Below are 23,064 nucleotides of genomic sequence, written 5' to 3'. Positions count from 1 at the left end.
AATTGGTAATGCTCCTAATTACCCAAACCCTAGGAAACCGTATGGAATACAGCCACAGCTCTAGATTAATATAAGTGAGCACTGTGAACCCATTACTAACAGCATGTTCTCGTAGAATAATGGCACAGTATCTGTGTCATCACAGTGTGATATTGCAGTTAAAATGCACACACACACATCTTAATAACTTGTTTTTTGGCAAATTTTTCCTGCTATAATTTTTTAACTTTTCTAATTTTTCCAACAAACATACTGCTTTGTTTCCTTGTCAACCATTGTCTATTGGTAATGCCGTGTTGAAATGTCAGTTTTTTAGAAGACGAATGTCAGCAAGCAATGTATGATAATAAAAAACATGAGCATGAAGGCAGACATGTTCAGAGTCAACTCTTAGCCTCCCTATTTATTGCCAGCTGAACTTGAGGTGGTTGTTCAGTGTCTCCGAGTTTCAGGGATTTTTTTTAACCTATTACATGGGCATAATAATGTTGTCTACTCATATTGTTATTGTGAGGAGGTAAAGCCAAGTAAAATGTCTTGTTCAAAGTTAGTGCCAAAAGATGCTGAGACTAAAAGGCATCAATGAGACAGAAATACAGTAACTCGAAATTTCAATGATCAGGCTGAGATTCGAGCCTTACCTCCAGCAGTGCTTGGAGAAAGGGGCTGACCACATACCATCCACCCCTTGCATGCAGGGTTCAGTGTTGGCCTTTTTGTGCCAGTAAATGGCGGTTTTCTTGATCTAAGATCCAGATCTGAACACAGAGAGTGGAAGAAAAATTTCATCACTCCACTACCTTCATCTGCTCCTACCCTCCAGAGAAACCTCTCCAACTTTATGGAGGGGGCCTGGTATAAAAGCACACACCTCACTTTTGAATTTTTCAAGACTATCTTCAGTGATTTCTAAACCTAGATATATCATTCCAAAAATTACTGGCCACCGTTTTCATTTGTTTATGCTGATAGAATTGGTGGAGCAAGCTCATTTGTGACACCTACTTCTCTTGGCCCTGAGCATCCTCAAAGCAGTCCATGTTACAAAGAAACTATCATAATAGCAATAATTTGTGAAACATCAATTATGTGCCAAGTGCTTTGCATGCTTTCATATTATTTAATCTCTACATCCAATTCTAAGAGTGTTTGTTATTAACCCCATTTAACACGTGAGAAAAACAAGGCTCACGGAGATTCATAACCTTGCCAAGGTAAGGCCACTAGAAACATCAAAGCTAGTATTTTAATAAGTCTGACCTCAACACCCAAAGCTGGCTTTGTGCCAGTAGCCAAGCACTTGTTTGTGTTTTCACACTTTTCTTTTTTTGTCTCCTTTCCTTTCGGGTGGTTCTAGATGTTGGTTGTGGATCGGGAATCCTGTCATTTTTTGCCATACAGGCTGGAGCTAGGAGAGTTTATGCAGTTGAAGCCAGTTCAGCAGCACAGTATGCTGAGGTAAGTGGTTGTAGTTTTAAGGCAGTTAATAAGTGGGTCTTCAGTATACTTCAGGGTACCCAGCGATGGAGTCTTCCACGTAGGTCATTTAGAATAATTTTTTTTTTTTTAACCAGTGATATGGTTTGGCTGTGTCTCCACCCCAATCTCATCTTGAATTGTAGTTCCCTTTATTGCTAGTGTTGTGGGAGGGAGCCGGTGGGAGATAATTGAATCATGGGAGCAGTTTTCCCATACTGTTCCATGGTAGTGAACAAGTCTCACAAGATCTGATGATTTTATAAGGGAAAAACTCCTTTTTGCTTGACTCTCATTCTCTCTTGTCTGCCACTATGTAAGACATGCCTTTCACCTTCTACCATGATTGTGAGGCCTCCCCAGCTACGTGGAACTGTGAGTCCATTAAACCTCTTTTTCTTTATAAATTACTCAGTATTAGGTATGTCTTTATCAGCAGTGTGAAAATGGACTAATAAAACCAGTCTCTAATTTTTGCTGTATTGGAATGTTACCGCCAATCAAGCCTGATTTCCCTGTAGTGATTGATATGACAAAATTAATTTTTTTTTTTTTTTTTTTTTTTTTTTTTTTTTTTTTGAGACGGAGTCTGGCTCTGTCGCCCGGGCTGGAGTGCAGTGGCCGGATCTCAGCTCACTGCAAGCTCCGCCCCCCGGGTTTACGCCATTCTCCTGCCTCAGCCTCCCGAGTAGCTGGGACTACAGGTGCCCGCCGCCTCGCCCGGCTAGTTTTTTGTATTTTTTTTAGTAGAGACGGGGTTTCACCGTGTTCGCCAGGATGGTCTCGATCTCCTGACCTAGTGATCCGCCCGTCTCGGCCTCCCAAAGTGCTGGGATTACAGGCTTGAGCCACCGCGCCCGGCCTCAAAATTGATTTTTTTAATTGTCACAATACTGAAATTGTAGCAAAATCTTCTCCCTTCCCATCCACTGGGTGGCAGATGGAGCTGGGGTAGAGGAAGGGAGGCATGAATGTTTTCTTTTAATTATCCGGGTGAGGAGTAATATTTCACTGCAGTTAGATTTATTTTTTTCCTTTTAAGTGTTGTAATGACAATAGCTACACCACTCTAAATTTTACTTTTGGTTTAAGGGGCTGTTGCTACATGGTTGTAGTAAGAGGAAGAGACAGGTTTCTGTGTTTCAGGGAGCTTTTTAAGATTTCAGGTTCTGATTGGAGAAGAGGGAGAAGATTTGTTTTAAATGTAGTGCTCTATTATCATTATGAAATGTGAACAAATATTATAAAATAAGTCAAAGTCAAGAGTCAGGTAATAATGGCTTTCAGTAATATTTGGATGTAATAATAACCCAATCAAACTGCAGAATTGGATATGTGTGCACCCGTGTGAACAGGGTAATGCGCTTGTCATTCATACCTGGAGGAGGCCTGAATTTTAATGAGGGGTAGGATGACAGATAGAGAGAAAAGCTTGGCTGCTGCTTCAGATGAGCATCATGAAACCCTCTTCCAGTCCGGACAACTGGTACCTCTGAGTGATAGTTGGTTTTGGCGTAAGTGAGCAAAGAGGAACCCAGAGACAAGTAAACAACTCTGGCATGTTTGGAGGGAAAGATTGTCAGAGTCTAATGGCTTGGTATGTTGTATTTTCTTTTCTTTTGCCAGCAAGTCCTGAAGAAAATATTTTCAGTCATTTTTTTCTTTACCAATTCTTAAATGTCATTTTTATTGAATATTAACTACACACCAAATAATATTTGTGGGTATATATATATATATATATATATATAGTGTAAAGAATAACAATAAAATGAATGTGTGCCTACTTCCCCTTTTAAGAAATAGACCATTAGCATTTTCTTTAAAGGCCCATGTACCTTGTCCTGATCACATTCCTTTTTTTGAGAAGGAGGCTTGCTCTGTCGCCCAGGCTGGAGCACAGTGACGTGATCTTGGCTCACTGCAAGCTCCGCCTCCCGGGTTCACACCATTCTCCTGCCTCAGCCTCCCAAGTAGCTGGGACTACAGGTGCCCGCCACCATGCCCAGCTAATTTTTTGTATATTTTTTAGTAGAGACGGGATTTCACCGTGTCAGCCAGGATGGTCTTGATCTCTTGACCTCGTGATCTGCCCTCCTTGGCCTCCCAAAGTGCTGGGATTATAGGCGTGAGCCACCACGCCCAGCCCACATTACTTTTTTGTCCTGAACAGAGGTAGTCACTATTGTGAATTTTTGTTTATCATTCTCTTATTCTTTATACTTTTACCACATATATTTCTATTCCTAAAAACATATCACTTATGGACTTTCCATGAATGGGCTCATAAGTATGCATTCTCCTGCAATTTGGTTTTTTTCACCCAACATCATGTTCCTGAGGGCCATCTTTGTTGATGCATACAGCTGTTGTTTATACATTTTCAGTGCTGTAGAGTGTCTTATGATATGATATGCCTCAAGTTACTGGTCTTGTTGGCAGACTTTGGATGGCTTCCATTATGAAAGTATTATTATGAATAGTTTTGCACACGGTCTCCACTGCGTCTTTGCTGAAGTTTCTCAGGCATACACGGGAGTGGAAATGTTGAGTCATAGGGTGTGCATACCTTCGACTTTGCTATGTAATGCCAAATTGTTTTCCAAAGTGGCTGTGCCCATTTTTATTCCCTCCAGCAGTATATGCGTGCCATTGTTCTATGTCTTTGTCAGCACTTTGGTATTGTCAGACTTTGAAATTTTTGCCAATTTAGTGGTTATGACAGGATCTTTGTGGTTTTAATTTGTTTTTTTTCCACTTACTGATGACTTTGAACATATTTGCAAGTATTTTGGCCATTTGTGCTTTCTCTTCAGTAAAACGCCTATTCAGGTTTTTGACAATTTTTCTTTTGAATTGTCTAATTCTAATTTATTTGTAGGAATGAATTTTATTTTCTAGATATTAATCCTATATCAGTAATGTATGTAGCAAATATCTTCTCCCCTTTTGTACCTTACATTTTCTCTTTCCTAATGGCCCTAGTCAGCTTTAGATACAGAGGTCTAAAAAATAATAGAGAAAAGGAGGATAAAAATATGTAGAGAGAACTCCATAGATAAAAATGCCTCTGCTTAGATATTAGTAGATTTTAAAATGAATTCTCAAGGTGAGGGGTTGAATTTAGAACTTTATTTAAGGTGCTGCTTATTCATTTATTCATGTCTTTACTCAATTGCACTCTACAATTCCGTTGTTGGGCAATACAGGAGAAACAGTAACAATTAAGGTCTCTTCCTATATTCAAAGAGCTTTGATTTTTCATAAGGTATTGATCTTGTTGTATCTTATACAAGAGACCAAAAAATAAAATAAAAGAGTGGCATAAATAATTTGGGAGTTTTCTTTTCTTCATATAGTTTGTTTTTTTCATATATTTTAAAGTGGTTTGAGATACTTTAGCTACTTTTAAAACCTTAAACATCTAATGTCCTTGGACATAGTACTTTAAGGAAAAAGAGGAAGAAATTAGCTAGAGATATTCTCACCTTCCTGAGCCATAATCCTGTCTCCAGCCATAGCAAGTGCAAGTACACTGTGATTGTGCCTGTGAATAGCCACTGTACTCCAACCTCGGCAACATAGCAAATCCCTATCTCTAATAAGTAAATAAAATAAGCAAATAAGTAAATAAAAAGAGCTCAAAGACTACTCAAATTCCCTTTCCCTAGATTCACCTATTGTTTACATTTCACCCTGTTTGCTTTATCATTTGTTCTAGCTTGCCTTCCCACCACATGCAAACATACATTAATATTAATATGTATACACATATGTATATGAACACACATATGTATATGATCACACACATTTATGAATATATAGACACATTTATATAAACATGAATGTATATATGAAAAACACACATGTATATGAACACTATGAGTGTACATGTATGTATATGAACACACATGTAAGTATATGAACACATATACATGTATGTATATGAACACATACATGTATGTCCAGAGATATAGAGACACATACTTTTTCTATGGGTCAGTTATATATATCATAGCCATAACCCTTTATCATTAAGCATTTCAGTGTGTATTTCCTAAAAACAAGACTTTTATATAACCAAAAGAGAACTTGATTTAAAGCTGAAGAATAAGCTATATGATGACTTTCTCATTCAGTCTTTCAGTGTTGGTGGTAACAGGTGTTTGCATTGGTCCCAGCATGAGCAGGGAGACTGTCACCATGGTGCTGAGGTGAGAGGAGTCTATACTTAACTGCCTCTTCCCTTCCCTTGCATAGTATTTCTAGGAAGGCTTGATTTTTGGGGTGGTGGCAGCGGGGGGACTGGGTCTTGCTCTTTCACCCAGGCTGGAGTGCAGTGCTACGGTCTCGGCTCACTGCACACTCTGCCTCCCAGGTTCGAGCGATTCTCCTGCCTCAGTCTCTTGGAGGCTTGATTTTGAAAACATTAGAACCAAAATTCTAAGGAATTCCAAAGCACCATAGTTTATCTTTGGTTTTAGCTGCTGTAGAGGATTTGTGTGTTACAGGAATCTTTCTTTTCTGTGTACAACTGGGGCAGGTTGGGGACAGGAGTGGCTTTCCAAATGCTGTCAGGGACTGCTGGGAGCCCTTGAAATCCTTGCTGGCAAGTCTGTTTTGCTCCTGAGGCTTCCCCTGCATGTGGTCCTAAGAACAGGCTGGTTAAAAATGTATTCAGCGCCAAAGATGATTAGAATCTTCTCAAAGTGTGGATTTAACAACAGACTGGTCCCTCCTGAAATCCATGGCCTCTACTCTGCCCATAGCTCCTGCGTGGGTGTCATGAGATGCTCCCCAGGGACCAAGGCCCTTTCACCCTGTGGAGGATGATCTGTACCAGCACGTGGTTTTTGCTTCTCACACCAACACTCATCTGTACAGTTTGTGGGTGGCAAAATGCGACTGTGAACAGCACGGAAAAGAATTTTACTCTAAGAATAGGCTGAACTAGCAGCTCCGCACACAGTGCATGGTGCTCCTTTCGACCTTTTCATTACTTGGTAATTGAACCAGCAGACATTTAATTCTTTTCTCTGGAGTCTTCATTAAATTTCTCGGCAAAGATAAAATTGCAACAAGAAAGAAAAATGTACAAATTTAACAACCATCTCCTGTCCCTGGATTCTTCTTCACACGCCAGGCTTCTAGGCTTTAAGTAAACAGAATACTTTCAAATTGCGTTGAATTCAATTTCAGTTTCACTTAGTAGAACAGCCTGATTTTGTAAGGGTTGGTCCTTGGTAGGCAGGCTGATGGCAATGACTTCTTATCTGTATGGCATGCATGTACATGTTTTTGCAGGAGTGGTCACAAGCTTGGCAAGGTGTGGCTACATGCTCTCACTGTGGGTCCCATGTGACATTTCTGGGTCAGTAATAAGATATCATTCCTGTTTAAGGAACAGGGCAGGACGAAAGATCTCCCGTGGGTCTCCAAGCTGTGAACCTTCCCACCTCAAGCTGGAAGCTATCTCTTGCTCTTTTTTACCTTTTCGTATATACGAAACATAAAGCAAAGTCCCCGAGATTATATAGACCAAATGGAAAAGAAGTAAGCATTCATGAAATCTACACAAGTATAAAATCGAGAAAAGGGAATTCCTTAATTTCAATTTATACACAGATAGATGTTATATCTCTTTACCTAAATGAGAAACTCCTTAAAGGGTCACCAGAATAAAAGACAATTAAAGTGAGTGATTATGACTAGATTTCTGTGCTATAATCAACTTAAACATACAACAAAGTTCTCTGGCACTCAGATTTAACAATGTTCAGAGTCATTATTGGGCCACTTTATAATTAGACATCACTAGTACACAGTTCCTAGATATGCCTCATCAGAATGATTTTTAAGGGTCAGACCAAGTGTTTTCCACTTGGAGTGGTGGAAGTAAAGGCATATGGAACTGGAACTGTTGTGACATGCCCTCTGTAGAGCAGCTCATCATCTTGAGCTGCCCTGTGCAATATGGTAGCCATCACACACATGTGGCTATTTAAATATAAATTAATTAATAAAATTTAAATTCCTGGCTGGGTGTAGTGGCTCACACCTGTAATCCCAGCACTTTGGGAGCCTAAGGTGGGTGGATCACTTGAGGTCAGGCATTTGAGACCAGCTTGGCCAACATGGCAAAACCTTGTCTTTACTACAAATACAAAAAATCAGGCAGATTGCCTGAGGTCAGGAGGTCAAGACCAGTCTGGTCAACATGGTAAAACCCTGTCTCTACTAAAAATACAAACAATTAGCTGGACATGGTGGCATGTGCTTGTAATCCCAGCTACTCGGGAGGTTGAGGCAGGGGAATTGCTTGAACCAGGGAGGTGGAGGTTGCAGTGAGCTGAGATCATGCCACTGCACTCCAGCCTGGGCACAGAGCGAGACTCCACCTCAAATTAAAAAAAAAAAAAAAAAAAAAAAAAAGAAAGAAAGAAAAGAAAAGAAATTAGTCACGTATGGTGGCAAGCACTTGTAGTCCCAGCTACTCGGGAGACTGAGGCATGAGAATTACTTGAACCCACGAGGCAGGGGTTGCAGTGAGCCAAGATCACACCACTGCCCTTTAGTCTGAGCAACAAAGTGAGACTAAAATAAAATAAAAATAAAAGTAAAAAATTAAACTCCTTAGTCACCATAGCATTTCTAGTGCTCAATAGCCACAAGTAGTTATTGGTTATTGCATTGGACAGGAAAGACGTAGAATACATTCCCATCGGCACAGAAAGTTCTACTGGAGAGCAATGACAGAGACCACAAATAGCCAAAGTTCACCTTTCTGGCATGTTATGGCCAGAATGATGGCTGTGTTCACTGCCAGGAATTGGTAGCTGTGGCCAGATTGGTCTGGCTTGACTTTAGGTGAGACAGGCCTCCATCAATCCTCCTTGCTGTAGACACTGTTTGTCCTCTTATTTATACGAAAGATCTGTCATAGAGCAGCTTCTCTAGGAAACATCCTCTTATGTGGAGGTTTGTAAGCAGGAAGTATATTGGGAAAGCTCTCAGGAGCCTCACTTCTGGGGAAGTGAAGGAAGCAGGACAGATTGGCTGAGGGGGGAGTTAAGCTGCAATATAGTCATACTAAAGGACTCAGCCAATCGCACAGGGAGTTCTTGAGCTGGGGTGGCCCTTCAGAGTTGAACCACCTTGAGGCGGGGAACTTTATATTCCACATTTTTTTATGCACACACACTGAGGAAGAAGTGTTACCTTGGGTAAGATGGCTTTCCTGGGCAGCACTTAGAATATGACTCACCTGAGAGCCATCATCTGCCAGTATTCCCAGAAGTTGGGGGAATGGGTACCTTGGTCCAGAAGCAAGGATTGGTCTGGTATGTCACAGCATGTACTTCAAGATCCAGGATTCTGACTTTGGGCTACCAAAAGGAAGCTGATGTAGAGTAAAGAAAAGATGACAGTAAACCAAAGGAAGATAGAGTGAGGGAGCAAGCAGGATAATACCAAAAGCTTAGGAAAAGCCACAAGGCGATATGGTATGAGTCCTTTAGTTGTAAGCAAAAGTTTTCTAGAAATTGAATACATCACCTGATCTGATGTAGTCTATATTATTCTAAGACCTGGGAGGACATAGAGCACATAACTTAAAATCCAGTTGGTTTTCAAACAAATAAAATTCCTGGCACACAGTGAATGCCAAGTGCCCATGAATGGCAGAAATGAAACATGCCATGTCTACACAAGGAACCATTCCCATGAGCTGGGGTGGTTAGGGAAGCCTTCAGAAAAGATATGTGACTTCAATTGGATCCTGAAGGATGAGAAGAACTTAAATGGTCCTCTTTTCATTTTTCATGTCTTACTGCTAGCAATGAGATTTTTGAAAACACATGGGGTCCCCCATCTTAAATGTGTTGATAATGTCTTCATAAATGCTTTGAAGGCCAATTATTGGAAAGGTACTTCTCATTTTCAATCTTGAACACTAGAAAAAGCATATACTTTGAAGTTTTTCTGTATGAATTTATCCTGATTTCAACTCTTTGAGCTAGGGTTTTTCTCCAATTTCTTAAGTGTCTCCAATTGCTAACTTCTCCTTCCTCCTCACTCTCCCACAGACACCAAATGCCTGAGTCACAAGATTCCATCCAGCCTGTCAACACTTTTTATTTTTGCACTGACAATGAAGTTAAAAGGTGGCAATAAGGAATCTGTTAAGGAAACAATAATAAGCATTTGGCAGAGCTGAAGTTTTTGAGTTTTGAAAGCATTTCCACATCTATAAACTCATAGATCTTCAGGAAGAGTCTTTGTGGTGCTTGGAGCAAACAATACCATCCCCACATTACACAGTTAAGAAAGAACCTCAGAGAAGGTAGTCATGAAGGTGGGACATGACTTGTGAAAACAATTCCTTGCTGCTTCCTTCTAGAATGTCCAGGTAAGCAGGAACTGGTTGTTCCCTTGAAAGTGAAGAAGTGAATGTGTTTGACTAGCACCTACCCGTGTAGATAGTTCATTCAGGAAGGAAGAGAAAAACCATTCACTTACCAAGCAACCTGTTATGAAGCACTTAAACACGGAGACAGTTCTGCCATCCAAAGAGGAACCCTGCTCCATTGGCAAATTCAGCAAGTAATACATTTAGAGGAGGAGTTTAAAGTAGTCCATGTGGAATGTCCCACTGTTTGCCACAAAGCCTCATCGAAGAAATAAAGAGCCTTCTCATAGCTAGATTGGTGATTGATGAGGACAAAAGACAACTTGGGAGAGAGTATCCATGTGTCTTCATCTCGCTTGACATTCACATCCCTGTAGGGTAGATCCTAAATACCTTTGCAAGGATTCAAATTGAGGGTGGGTTCTGGAATCAGACAGTGTAACGTTGTATCCCTGCCCCTATGACCTAATGGCTGTGTGACCTTGACAAATGTATTACGTTTCCTATTGCTGCTGTAAAAAATTAATGCAAACAGTAGCTAAACAAAAAATACAGTTGTATTATCTTACAACTCTGGAGGTCAGAAGTCAGAAATGGGTCTCATGGGGCTAAAATGAAGGTGTTGCAGAAATCTGTTCTTTCTGGACACTCTAGAGGAGAATCAGCTTCTTGCCTTTTCCAGCCTTTAGAGGTTGCCCACGTTACTTGGATTGTGGCTACATCACTCTGACTTCTGCTTCCATTATCATATCTCCTTCTCTGATTCTGACCCTCCTGCCTTCCTCTTATAAGGACTCTGGTGACCATTTTGGACACTTCTAGATAATCTAAGATAATCTCCCCATTTCGCCATTTTTAATATCTCCAAAATCCCTTTGATATGTAATATGACACATTAACAGTTTTCAGGAATCAGGATGTGGACATCTTTGGGAAGCCGTTATTTTGCCTACCACACAAGTTACTTGACCTTTCCCGACCTCATTTTTTTAACCTATAAAATTATAGATAACAATAGTCCCTCATAAAGATATTATAAGGATTGAATAAGAAAACCAATGTAAATTAGCACAGTGCCTGCCGTTCTCTAGCTACTGCTATTATTGTCATCATGGTTATCGTTGACATTATTATGGGGCCTCATTTCATCCATATCTCTGTATAAACTAACCAAACAAATATCATGGAAGGGGGATCATTAGGCAACAGTGGGGAGGACAGGGCCAGGCAGAGCACATTTTTTCAAAAGCATGTTGTTTCAATTGCATGTTGAAATGTCCTTTGTCACTGCTTTTTAAAACCCAAACATTACAGATGTTGAGGATGTACTTGATTCCCAACTCTTCTCAAAGGATCTAAAGACTTGGCAGGGCAGTGTCTTGAGCAGCTCTCTGGTATCTGATTCTCAGGAGAAATTCACAGTTGTTCCTAAGTTCTTTCCCCACTTGCTTCTTTCCTTGCTTACCCCAGTCTACTCAGTTCTCCTTGAATGGTCTCAGTATTGGCAACTGTTCAGAAGGAACACAGCTCTTTAGCATTGGGGAGCAAAACAATGGCTCTCAAAGAGGTGCATTAGAATCCCCTGAAGGGCTTTTAAAACACAGATTGCTGGGGCCCATCTCCAGAGTGTCTGATTCAGTAAGTATGGGGAGTCGCTTGAAAATCTGCATGTCTAATAATGATGCTTCTGGCATCACACTTTGAGAACCAGTAGGATTATATAACATCGAAACTGAAACAACCCCTAAAAATGATTTACCACAGTGCTATTGAAAGATGCACCAAGAAGTTCCTTCCGGGACTAAGTTAGAAGGGTAAGGGAGCTTGAACTTCAACAGCAAGCCTACCTCCCCAAAAACCTCTACCATGAGAACAACACCCCTTCTATCAGTTTTACTTATTGGGCTTCTGGATTAACTTTTGCTTGCAGAAGGAGATCAAGAAAAACTTTGGAAGCTGAGATCCAATTTCCTTAATTAACAGAGGGAGCCTAGAGAAGTTAAGTAGTTTGTCCAAATCCCCAGTTGCTTTTCCTTTTGCTATGGTATCAGTGCCCACAATATTCACTATTGAAACTTTATCTCCATTGTGATGGTATTAAGAGGTGGGGAAGACCTTTTAGGAAGTGATTAAGTCATGAGGGTTCTGCCTTTATGAATGTATTTGTACCCTAGAAAAGAGCTGGGGATAACTAGTTTAGGGTGTTCCCTTTTGCCCTTTCATTTCTTTGATGCATGAGGACACTGTTCATCCCCTTTTGACCTTATCCATCCCTTCCACCATATGAGGACACCTAGACAGATCTATCTTTGTAAAACGGCCCTTCACCAGACACCAAACCTGCAGCACCTGAATCTTGGGCTACCCAGACTCCAGAACTGGGAGCAGTACTTTTCTTTATACTCAGTTTCGGGTATTTTGTATGAGCAGCACAAACAGACTAAGAGACCTCTGCCATGAGAAATTGTTCTTGTTTCCAACATTGACATGTCTGTCATTTCAGTATTTAAACCACAATTCAAGCAACTTTCTTAGCTCACTTTGCAGCTTCTGAAATCTACTTTTCTAAGCCAAAGTCTTTCTCTCAGCCACCTACCTTCCTCTTTTAGTTTTCTGCTTACCCATCTGCTCCTAGAAGCCACTATTGTGCATTGCTGTCATGGGCCCCTATTTAAGGACCCATTTGATTCTGGGCATTACAGGAGAGAAGCAGCATGTTTAGAGAAAATGCTTGTTGATCTAAAGCATTTTTCTACTGCAGCAGCCACACATTCTAGGGGGATTGTAATTAGGCTGCATGTTTTCTTGGCAAGAAAAGAAGGAACATTGGGACGGACTATAATTTAAGTACACTAAATAATTGATATGGCTTCAGTGACTGGAGGAATTCCAGGGTCCTCGGTCTCATGCCAATTTAGATAAAACAACATGAATACACATGGAGTGGCTTTAAGGAGCAGAAAGTTTATTAGGCAAGAAGAAGGAAGGACGAAGAAAACAGCTCCCCTGTACAGAGACAGAGGGAGGGGAGACTCAAATAAAGAGAAATCTCCTGTGCGATGGAAAGTGATTGCTTATATTGGGATGCTGTAGGAGGCGGTGTTTGGTTTGCATAGGGCCCAGGGGATTGGTTTTGATGAGGTGTGTCATTTAGGTAGCCCGGGAAAAACCGGGCCCTCCTACCGTACCCCTTTAGTATGCAAATATGGGTCGCCATGATGTTCTGAACACATGGTGTTACTTGGAGGCAGCCGTGACTCTTGGCACACCTGGTGACAAGAAGAAGGAGGCAGGAATTGCCATATTGGGTGGACCGTTTCTAATGGCCAGCATTTGCATATCAAATCTTGCCGACCTGACCCTTCAAGCCATTTTCTGTTAGAAAATAAATGGTTCGGGGGTTGCTGTTATTAAAAGAAAAAGCCTTTCCAAGAACTCCTTTTGCCCTTTCTATCTGCCTAAAAATTATTTCCTAATAATTTCTGTATTATAATGAAACTAAAAAGCATTCAGATGGTTGATTACTAATCATTGCTAACGATGTATTGGAACTCCTTTAACCCTAGCAGGGAATTGGCCTCACGTCCCCCTAACTTTTCCTTTTCCAGCTGGGTACCTCAAGAGTTTTATCCTATATGTACAAGGTGCTGCAAGAGAGAGAAAATCAGGATCAGTGAGTTTGGGTGTGTGAGACTTTTCAAGACTAGATCAACATCTGAAAAAGCAAAATCAGTCAAATCAACAGGTTGGCGCCTGCACAATGCCAAGTAATCTCTTTGACTCCATATTTTCCACGGAATTGACGAACCCTGTTTTGCTCTGGGCTGATGGTTTTGCCATCATGTAGCCACAGATTGGTGTCCAGTCTTGCTCTTTTATCTACTGTAGCTGAGAAAATGATAACTGGTTTTGCCACCTGGGTTACTTTTTAATGATCTGAAAGACCACAAGGAGCCAGCATTTCTTTTGTGCAGTTCCTCATTCAGCAACCTAATAGCTATCTGAAAAGCGCTTTCTTGAAAAGAAAAGCTCTCCTCTCAGGCAGAAGCAATAATACCGCATGATTCTCTGATTAAACTATCACACTGCGCATATTACGGGACATCTGACCTGCTTGAAACTGACTCACTGCTGAGGTTTCTTGGTATTTGCACTGTTGTTTTTCTGCCAACAAGCCGTGAAATGACGGATGAGTGTCCCTAAACTTTAGTGTGAACGGCAAGTAAAGTGCCCAAGAAACTGCTGGGGCCCAGCTGCCTTCTGGGCAATGCTGGAAGGGGAAATGTGTTTTTCTTTAGGGGCACCCTCTGTGCAAATGAACTTCAATCACAGGTGAAACCAAAGCTGTCACTACAGGGTACAACACTGCAGCGAAAACACGCTGCATAGTCTCCTCACTACCCCAGTGGATAGGCAGCCTCTGCTAGCACCTACCAAAGTTCGAAGTAAAAGCAAGAAAATCATTCTTTCTCCTCCTTAAACTCCTTAAAAATACAACATTTTAAACTCTAAAACCTTCATGCTGTAGTATCTGAAAAAACAAATTTGTAAGTACTGTGGTAGCTAGCACTTAAGGCAGTGACCTGGCCATTACTGTGTATATCTCCAAGGGTTTGGCTGGGTATCATGACCAGTGAACATTTGGGGCGATCCTGCCAATATATACGTAGTGATTTAATTTGGAAGCTATACGTGTATTACTGTATTCACACTTTATGTATGTTAGAAACATTCTCCAAAGTTAAAATGATGAGATGTCGCTGTATACCCATGAATAGCTAAAATTTAAAAGAATGACAATAAGCAAGTAGACGAGGGTGTGGGGCCAGTGGAAGCCTCATATATTGCTGGTAGAAATAGAAAATGACACACTTTCAAAAATAACTGGGCAGTTTCTCACACAATTAAACATCCACTCCCCTATGACCCAGCAATCCTATTCTTTTGTGTTTCCCTAAGAGAAATGAAAATTTATGTCCACACAAAGATTTGTACTTGAAAACCTGGAAACAACCCAAATGCCTATTAACAAATGAAAGAATAAACCAATTGTGGTGAATCTAAACAATGGACTATTGTTAAGCCACAAAAGTGAACTATCTATGCACATAACAATATAGACGAATCTTAAAAACATTATGCCAATCGAAAGACGCCTATACTGTATGAATCATTCGTATGAAATTCTAAAACAGGGAAAACTAATATACAGTGACAGAAAGCAGATCAGTGGTGGCTGAGGGATGGTGGATGTTAAAGGGGGGTAGGATGAACTGTGAACTGTGAAGAGGCATGTAGGAAGTTTGATGGGGATGGGTATTTTCTATATCTTGATTGTGGTGGTGGTTACATGGATATATATATATTTATTAAAACATATCAAACTATACATTTAAAATTAGTGTTTCATTATATGTAAATCATACCTCAAAAACAAAAGTAAACTTCTGGTCAACATGTACTTCTAGTCATCCATGTTGTAGCCTGTGTGAGTATTAGTGCGATAGTATAAAAAATAAGAGGGAGATAATATAAGAATGAAATAAACAATATTTTAAAAATCTGTAGATTTCACTAATGGCACACAAAAACCTATCGTATTGTGTAATTTAACATACTGATTGACTGGTGATATTGTGATTTAAAGATCTGTTTGCATGTTAAGTTTATTTTGATATTTGGTTATAAGGGCTGTTGCAGCTGTTAAAAAACAAACATCAGATATACAAATTCAAATGGAAGAAAAGTAAAATGGTTTGAGCTAAGTAAATAATATTCACTTTTCAACCCATTCACCATTATGCGAAGCATGTGAAATTCATTTAATGCATTTCTCTTTGTCCTGATGTCAATCAGAAGCTCTCTTACAAATGAATCAGGATGTGTGGCATTTTTACATTTTAAGAAACAGATTTAAAATTATTTAAATTATTCTTTTGAAAGATCGTTTTTAAGTTTTAAAATTATATTGCCAAGTTTTTAAAATTTGCAGATATAAGGTTTTTATATCATTTTTAGCGATAAAACCATATAACAATGAAATGTTCCAGTGAGCCACTTTCAAAATGTTCTTTCCATAGTGTGAGTTTCTTTTGAAAAATAGTTCTTCTTGCATTCATTACTAAAAAATCATCATTTCAGAATGGCAAAATAAGTTTATTTTTTCAAAAATCCTTCCTGGATGGGATAATTTTGACAGCTACTTGTCATTACAGAAAGTTTCAACTCTTGTCTTTAACAAGAAAATTCCATGATTGATTTGTAAGTGGAGCAACTCTCCTAAATACTTTGCTCTTAAACAACCATACCAGTAAAGGCCCATTCCTGAAAAGATTTTCAAGGACATCTGTGTGTTATTCCAAAGTACTATAAACAGTCTACTATCTCTGAAAGGTCATTTTTTCAACATTCTTGTTGTGATAAAGCACACACACCAAAACATTTGCCATCTTAACCATTTTTAAGTGTACAGTTCACTGATAATAACTACATTCATATTGTTGTGCAGCCATCACCACCATCCATCCACAGAACTTTTTTCATCTCACAAAATGAAACCTCTATGTCCATTAAACAGTAAGTCACTATTCCTCCTCCTCTCAGCTCCCAGTAACCACTGTTGCTATAATTTTGACTACTGTAGGTACTTCATATATGTGGTATCATACAGTATTTTTCTTTTTGTGATTAATTTATTTCACTTAGAATAATGTTCTCAAAGTTCATCCATGTTGTAGGATGTGTCAGAATTTCCTTGCTTTTTAAGGCTATATAATTTTTCATTTTATGTGTATGCCATGTTTTACCTATTCATGCATCTACTGATGAACACTTAGATTGTGTCTGAGTCCATTTTATGCTGCTGAGGTACTTTCTGCTCAACATACTGAGATTAGGTCATTTATAAAGGACAAATTTATTTCTCACAGGTCTGGAGCCCAGGAAGTCCAAGATAAAGGTGCCAGTATGTTTAGTTGTCTGGTGAAGGCTACATCCTCTGGAGGGGAGAAACACTGTGTCCTCATATGGTGGAAGGCAGGTGGAAGGACAAATGAGCTGAATACTGCGTGAAATGTCATTTATAAAGGCCTTAATCCCATTCACAGGGAAAGGTCCTCATGGCCTAATCACCTTGTAAAGGGCCTGCCTGTTAATACCATCCCAACTGAATTATAGAGGGCACACATTCAAGTCATAGCAGGTTGTTTCACTGTTTCACCTATATGAGTAATAATCCTGTGAACATGGGAGTACAAATATATCTTCAAGATTCTGCTTTCAGTTCTTTTGGGTATATACTCAGATATGAAATTGCTGGATCATATGGTAATTCTACATTTAATTTTTTGAGGAACTGCCATATTGCTTTCAACAACAGCTGTATCATTCCCACCAACAGTACACAAGGGTTCCAGTTTTCCCACATCTGCACCAACACTTGTTATTTTCTTTTTTATATATATCCATTCTAATTGTGGTTTTGATTTGAATTTCTCTAATGACTAGTGATGTTGAGCATCTTTTTATATGCTAGTGGGCATTCATATATCTTCTTGGGAGAAATGTCTATTCAAGTCCCTTGCCTTTGCTGAATATGTCCATTAGTTTTAACAGGTTTTTGTAGAATACTGAAGATTTCTACATATAAAGTCATATTTTCTGTTAACAGAGATCATTTTACTTTTTCATTTCCAATTTGGATGTCTTTTGTTTCTTTTTATTGCCAAATTACTTGTTAGGACTTCTAGTCCTATATTGGATAGAAGTGATGAAAATGGGCATCCTTGCTCTCTTCCTTGTCTTAGAAGAAAACCTTTCAGTCTTTCACCAATGAGTATGATGTTTGCTATGGGATGTTGTTATATGGCTTCCATTACGCTGAGGCACTTTCCTTCTATTCCTGTTTCTTGAGTATTTTTATCATAAAAGAGTGTTGAATTTTGTCAAATATTGTTTCTGCATTATTTGAGATGATCACTTGTGTTTTCTCCCTTTTATTCTGTTATAATAATATGGTGAATTATTATACATTGATCAGTTTTCTTTTTTTTTTTTTTTTTTTTTTTTTTTTTTTTTTTTTTTTGAGACGGAGTCTCGCTTTGTCGCCCAGGCTGGAGTGCAGTGGCCGGATCTCAGCTCACTGCAAGCTCCGCCTCCCGGGTTTACGCCATTCTCCTGCCTCAGCCTCCCGAGTAGCTGGGACTACAGGCGCCCACCACCTCGCCCGGCTAGTTTTTTGTATTTTTTTAGTAGAGATGGGGTTTCACCATATTAGCCAGGATGGTCTCGATCTCCTGACCTCGTGATCCGCCCGTCTCGGCCTCCCAAAGTGCTGGGATTACAGGCTTGAGCCACCGCGCCCGGCCGATCAGTTTTCATATGTTGAACCATCCTTCCGTTCAAGGAATAAATCTCACTCGGTTGTGGTGAATCGCACTTTTAATATGCTGGTGAATTTTGTTTGCTAGCATTTTGTGTTGTTGTATCAGACCAGGATCGATGTTCATGATACTGGTCTACAGTTTTATTTTCTTGTAGTTTCTTTGTCAGGCTTTGACATTCAGATAATAGTAGCTTCATAAACTGTGTTATGAAGCGTTTCCTCCTCTTCAATGTTTTGGAAAACTTTGAGAAAGATTGCTGTTAGTTCACCAGTGAAGCCATCTGGACCAGGGCATATTTTCGTTCAATGATTTTTTTATTGCTAATTCAATCTCCTAACTAGTTACAGGTCTACTCAGATTTTCTATTCCTTCATGATTCTGTCTTTGTAGGTTTTATGTTTGTAGGAATTTGTCTATTTCATCTAGGTTATCCAATTTGTTGCCATATGATTGCTTGTAGTACTCTCTTATAATACTTTATATTTCTGTAAATTCAGTAGTAATATACCAATTTCATTTCTGATTATAATAATTTGAGGTTTCTTCTTTTCTTTTTCTTAGTCAGTGTGATGGTTATTATTGAGTGTCAACTTGATTGGATTGAAGGAGGCAAAGTATTGTTCCTGGGTGTGTCTGTAAGGGTGTTGCCAACAGAGATTAACATTTGAGTCAGTGTGCTGGGAAAGGCAGACTCACCCTCAAATTTAGGTGGGCACCATCTAATCAGCTGCCAGCATCGCTAGAATAAAGTAGGCAGAAGAAGTTGGAAAGAGCAGACTTCCTGAGTCTTCTGGCCTTCATCTGTCTCCCATGCTGGATGCTTCCTGCCCTTGAACATTGGACTCCAAGTTCTTCAGCTTTTGGACTCTTAGACTTACACCAATGGTTTGCCAGGGGCCTCAGGCCTTTTGCCACTGAAGGCTGTACTGTTGGCATCCATACTTTTGAGATTTGGAGACTCAGACTGGCTTCCTTGACAGCCTATTGTGGGACTTCACCTTGTGATTATGTGAGTCAATATTCCTTAATAAACTCCCCATCATATATTCATCTATCCTATTAGTCCTCTCCCTAATAGGATAGATGCTATTGCTCTCCAGACTGGGTGACAGAGTGAGACCCTGTCTTAAAAATAATTCTCTCTTTGTCTTTGATTTTCCACAGCTACATTATAATGTGTCTCAGTGTGGGTCTCTTTGAGTTCATCTTATTTGGAGAAGAACCCTGACTAATACAGTCAGTCTAGATAAGTTTGTCAATTTCGTTGATCTTTTTAAAGAACTAAAGTTTTTATTTTGTTGATTGTCCTCTATTGTTTTTCTATTATCTATTTCATTCATCTCTGCTATAATCTTTATTGTTATTTTATTTTTATTTTTTGCTAGCTTTAAGGCTAGTCCTTCTTATTCTAGTTCCTTGTCATTAAGGTAGGTTGTTGATTTGAGATTTTGATTGTTTTTTAATGTAAGAATATACAGCTATAAATTTTCCTGTATTGGTTTCACTGTATTTCATACGTTTTGGGATGTTTTCATTTTCTTTCATCTCTGAGTGCTTTCTGCTTTTCCTTCTGATTTTTTAAAATCCATTGGTTGTTTAAGATGCTGTTCTTCAATTTGTTCAAATTTCTGATTTTCTCGTTTTCCTTTGATTATTGATTTCTAACTTCATATCATTGTGGTTGGAGAAGCTTTGTATAATATCTCGATTTTTAAATGTTTAAGACATAATTTGTGACATAACATCTGGTGTATACTGGAGAATGTCTCATCTGCACTAAAGAATAATATGCATTCTGTTGGTGGGTAGAATGTTCTGTGTATGTATGTTAGATCTAGTTGGATTATTGTGTTGTTTAAATCCTTTGTTTCCAGCTTTGCCTCCACTCCTTTTAATTCACTGATGTCACTAAATTATATCCTTGTTATATTAATTTGCTTGATTATGACAATAACTTACAGTGTTTATACAGATTAAGCCATCATGTTGTATACATTAAATATCTGCAATTTTTATTTGTCAGTCATACCTCAATAAAGCTGAAGGGGACGATTACATCCCCTTCCCATTTAATGTAATTGTAATGATTATGATTACATTATTGTGTATCCAAAAACATAAAATAGGCCAGGCATGGTGGCTCATGCCTATAACCCCGCACTTTGGGAGGCCAACATTGGCAGATTGCTTGAGCTCAGGAGTTCAAGACCAGGCTGACCAATGTGGTGAAACCCCGTCTCTACTAAAAATACAAAAATTAGCCAGGCACAATGGCAGGCACCTGTAATCCCAGCTTCTTGGGAGGCTGAGGAGGAGAATCACTTGAGCCTGGGATGTGGAGGCTGCAGTGAACCAAGATCATGCCACTGCACTCCAGGCTGGGTGATAGAGCAAGACTCCATCTTAAAAAACAACAAAAAAACATAAACTAGAAATGTTTTAAAAAGTTAATTATCCTCTTAAATCATGTAGAAAATGAAAAGTAGAGTTACAAGCCATTGTTAAAACAATGCTAGCTTTTATGTGCCCCTGTCTAATATCTTATCTTTTTTTTTTTTTCTTTTAAAGATGGAGTCTCACTCTGTAGCCCAGGCTGGATTGGTATAGTGGCACAATCTCCACTCACTGCAAGCTCCACCTCTTGGGTTCACGCCATTCTCCTGCCTCAGCCTCGCAAGTAGCTGGGACTACAGGCGCCCACCACCACGCCCAGCTAATTGTTTCTATTTTTTAGTAGAGATGGGGTTTCACCATGTTAGCCAGGATGGTCTTGATCTCTTGACCTCGTGATCTGCCCGCCTTGGCCCCCCGAAGTGCTGGGACTACAGGTGTGAGCCACTGCACCCAGCCATACCTTTTCATTTTAACCTGCAAGACCCCCTTTGGATTTCTTGTAGGACATGTCTAGGGGTAACAAATTCCCTCAGCTTTTGTTTATCTAAGAATGTCTTAATTTCTCCCTGATATTTGAAGGACAGATGTTCTGGGTATAAAATTCTTGGTTGACAGTTTTTTTAAAATTTTTTTTTAGCACATTAAATATATCCACCAATGGCTTCTGGCCTGTAAAGTTTCTGATGAGAAATCTACTTGTAATTATATCGAGGATCTATTGTGTGTAATGAGTCACTTCTCTCTTGCTGCTTTTTTTTCTTTTTGTTTGTTTATTTGTTTATTTGTTTGAGACAGAGTCTTGCTCTGTCACCCAGGCTAGAGTGCAGTGGTGCCATCTTGGCTCACTGCAACCTCTACCTCCCGAGTTGAAGCGAATCTCCTGCCTCAGCCTCCCAAGACTGGGATTACAGGCATGCACCCCCATGCTTGGCTAATTTTTGTATGTTTAGTAGAGATGGATTTTCACCATGTTGGCCAGGCTGGTTTCAAACTCCTGGCCTCAAGTGATCCACCCACGTTGGCCTCCCAAAGTGCTGGGATTACAGGTATGAGCCACCATGCCTGTACCCTCTTGCTGCTTTCAAGACTTTCTCTTGGAGACTGGGTGCAGTGGCTTACATCTGTAATACCAGCACTTTGGGAAGCTAAGGTGACTGGATCACCTGAGGCTGGGAGTTCAAAACCAGCCTAAGCAACATAGTAAGACCTGGTCTCTACAAAAAATACAATAACTAGGCATATGTGGTGGCATATGCCTGTAGTCCCAGCTACTTGAAAGGCTGAGGTGGGAGGATTGACTGAGCCTGGGAGTTCAAGGCTACAGTTAGCCGTGATCGTGCCATTGCCCTCCAGCCTGGGTGACAGAGTGAGACCCTGTCTTTAAAAAAATCTCTCTTTGTCTTTGATTTTCCACAGTTTGATTGTAATGTGTCTCAGTGTGGGTCTCATTGAATTCATCTTATTTGGAGTTTGTTGAGCTTCTTGGATATTTATATTCATATCTTTCATCAAATTTGGGAAGTTTTCTATGATTTTTTTTCTGATAATCTCTCCATCCGTTTCTGTTTCTCTTTCTGAACTCCATCAGTGCACCTGTCGGTCTGCTTGAGGGTGCTCTATAGGTCCCTTAGGCTTTATTTTTGTTCAATCTTTTTCCATTTTGTTCTTTAAACTTGATAATTTCAATTGTCCTATCTTCAAGTTTGCTGATTCTTTCTTCTGCTTGCTTCAGTCTGCTTTGAATCCCTCTAATAAATTTTTTATTTCAGTTGTTTTGCTGTTGAGTTCTAATTTTTTTTTTTTTTTTGGTTTCTTCTTGGTTTCCCTATCGTTTTACTGATATCTCAGTTTTGTTCATACATTTTTGTTTTTTTACTTTCTCCATTTCTTCTTTAGTTTTTTGAGCATCTTTAAGACACCTTTAAGACAATTTCTGTCCCCAAGAAACTGAACATTTGAATGTATTAGTATGGTAGTAGGAAACCAGATTCTTCTCTTTCCCCAGGGTTTGCTGTTTTTAAAATTTGTGTTTTTTATTATTTTAATCTGTCTCCATACCACGAATCAGCCTGAAGTATAAACTTTCACTGGGCATGTGCAGTAACTTACTAATTTCCCTTATGTATGCAGATGCTTTTGAATGCCCTAGTCTTTAATGTCTGACTCCCAAAAGGGGAAAATAGAAAAATTATGGAAATCATGGTACCAACTTTTGAAATCTCCTGCAAGTTTTGGAGAGAGAAGCTTATGAAAATTGGAGGGAAAGGGCCACAATGACTTCCTGCCTCTGTGTCTGCACCTCCATAACCAGAAGCAAAAATCAATGAACAGAACACAGAACCCTGATATTTGGAGGACAGAGTTTCTATTGTTCACCCTTGCTCCCACAGGCTGCATAAGATC

The 23,064-nt window shown here is 39.5% G+C and overlaps 1 protein-coding gene across 1 annotated transcript in view; it reads left to right on the top strand.

Moving 5' to 3' along the window:
* LOC105491817 (histone-arginine methyltransferase CARM1-like) overlaps positions 1 to 23,064 on the top strand; it is a 173,954-nt gene that overhangs the window by 85,199 nt on the left and 65,691 nt on the right. The window contains 1 exon segment of the mRNA XM_011758499.2: positions 1,358 to 1,458. Coding sequence (XP_011756801.2) covers positions 1,358 to 1,458 — 101 coding nt within the window.

This window comes from Macaca nemestrina, chromosome 14 (genome assembly GCF_043159975.1).
Source record: "Macaca nemestrina isolate mMacNem1 chromosome 14, mMacNem.hap1, whole genome shotgun sequence".
In the NCBI taxonomy this organism is placed as follows: domain Eukaryota; kingdom Metazoa; phylum Chordata; class Mammalia; order Primates; family Cercopithecidae; genus Macaca; species Macaca nemestrina.
The sequence above is the reverse complement of the archived record's forward strand: the minus strand, read 5'-3'. Positions and strand labels throughout refer to the sequence as shown.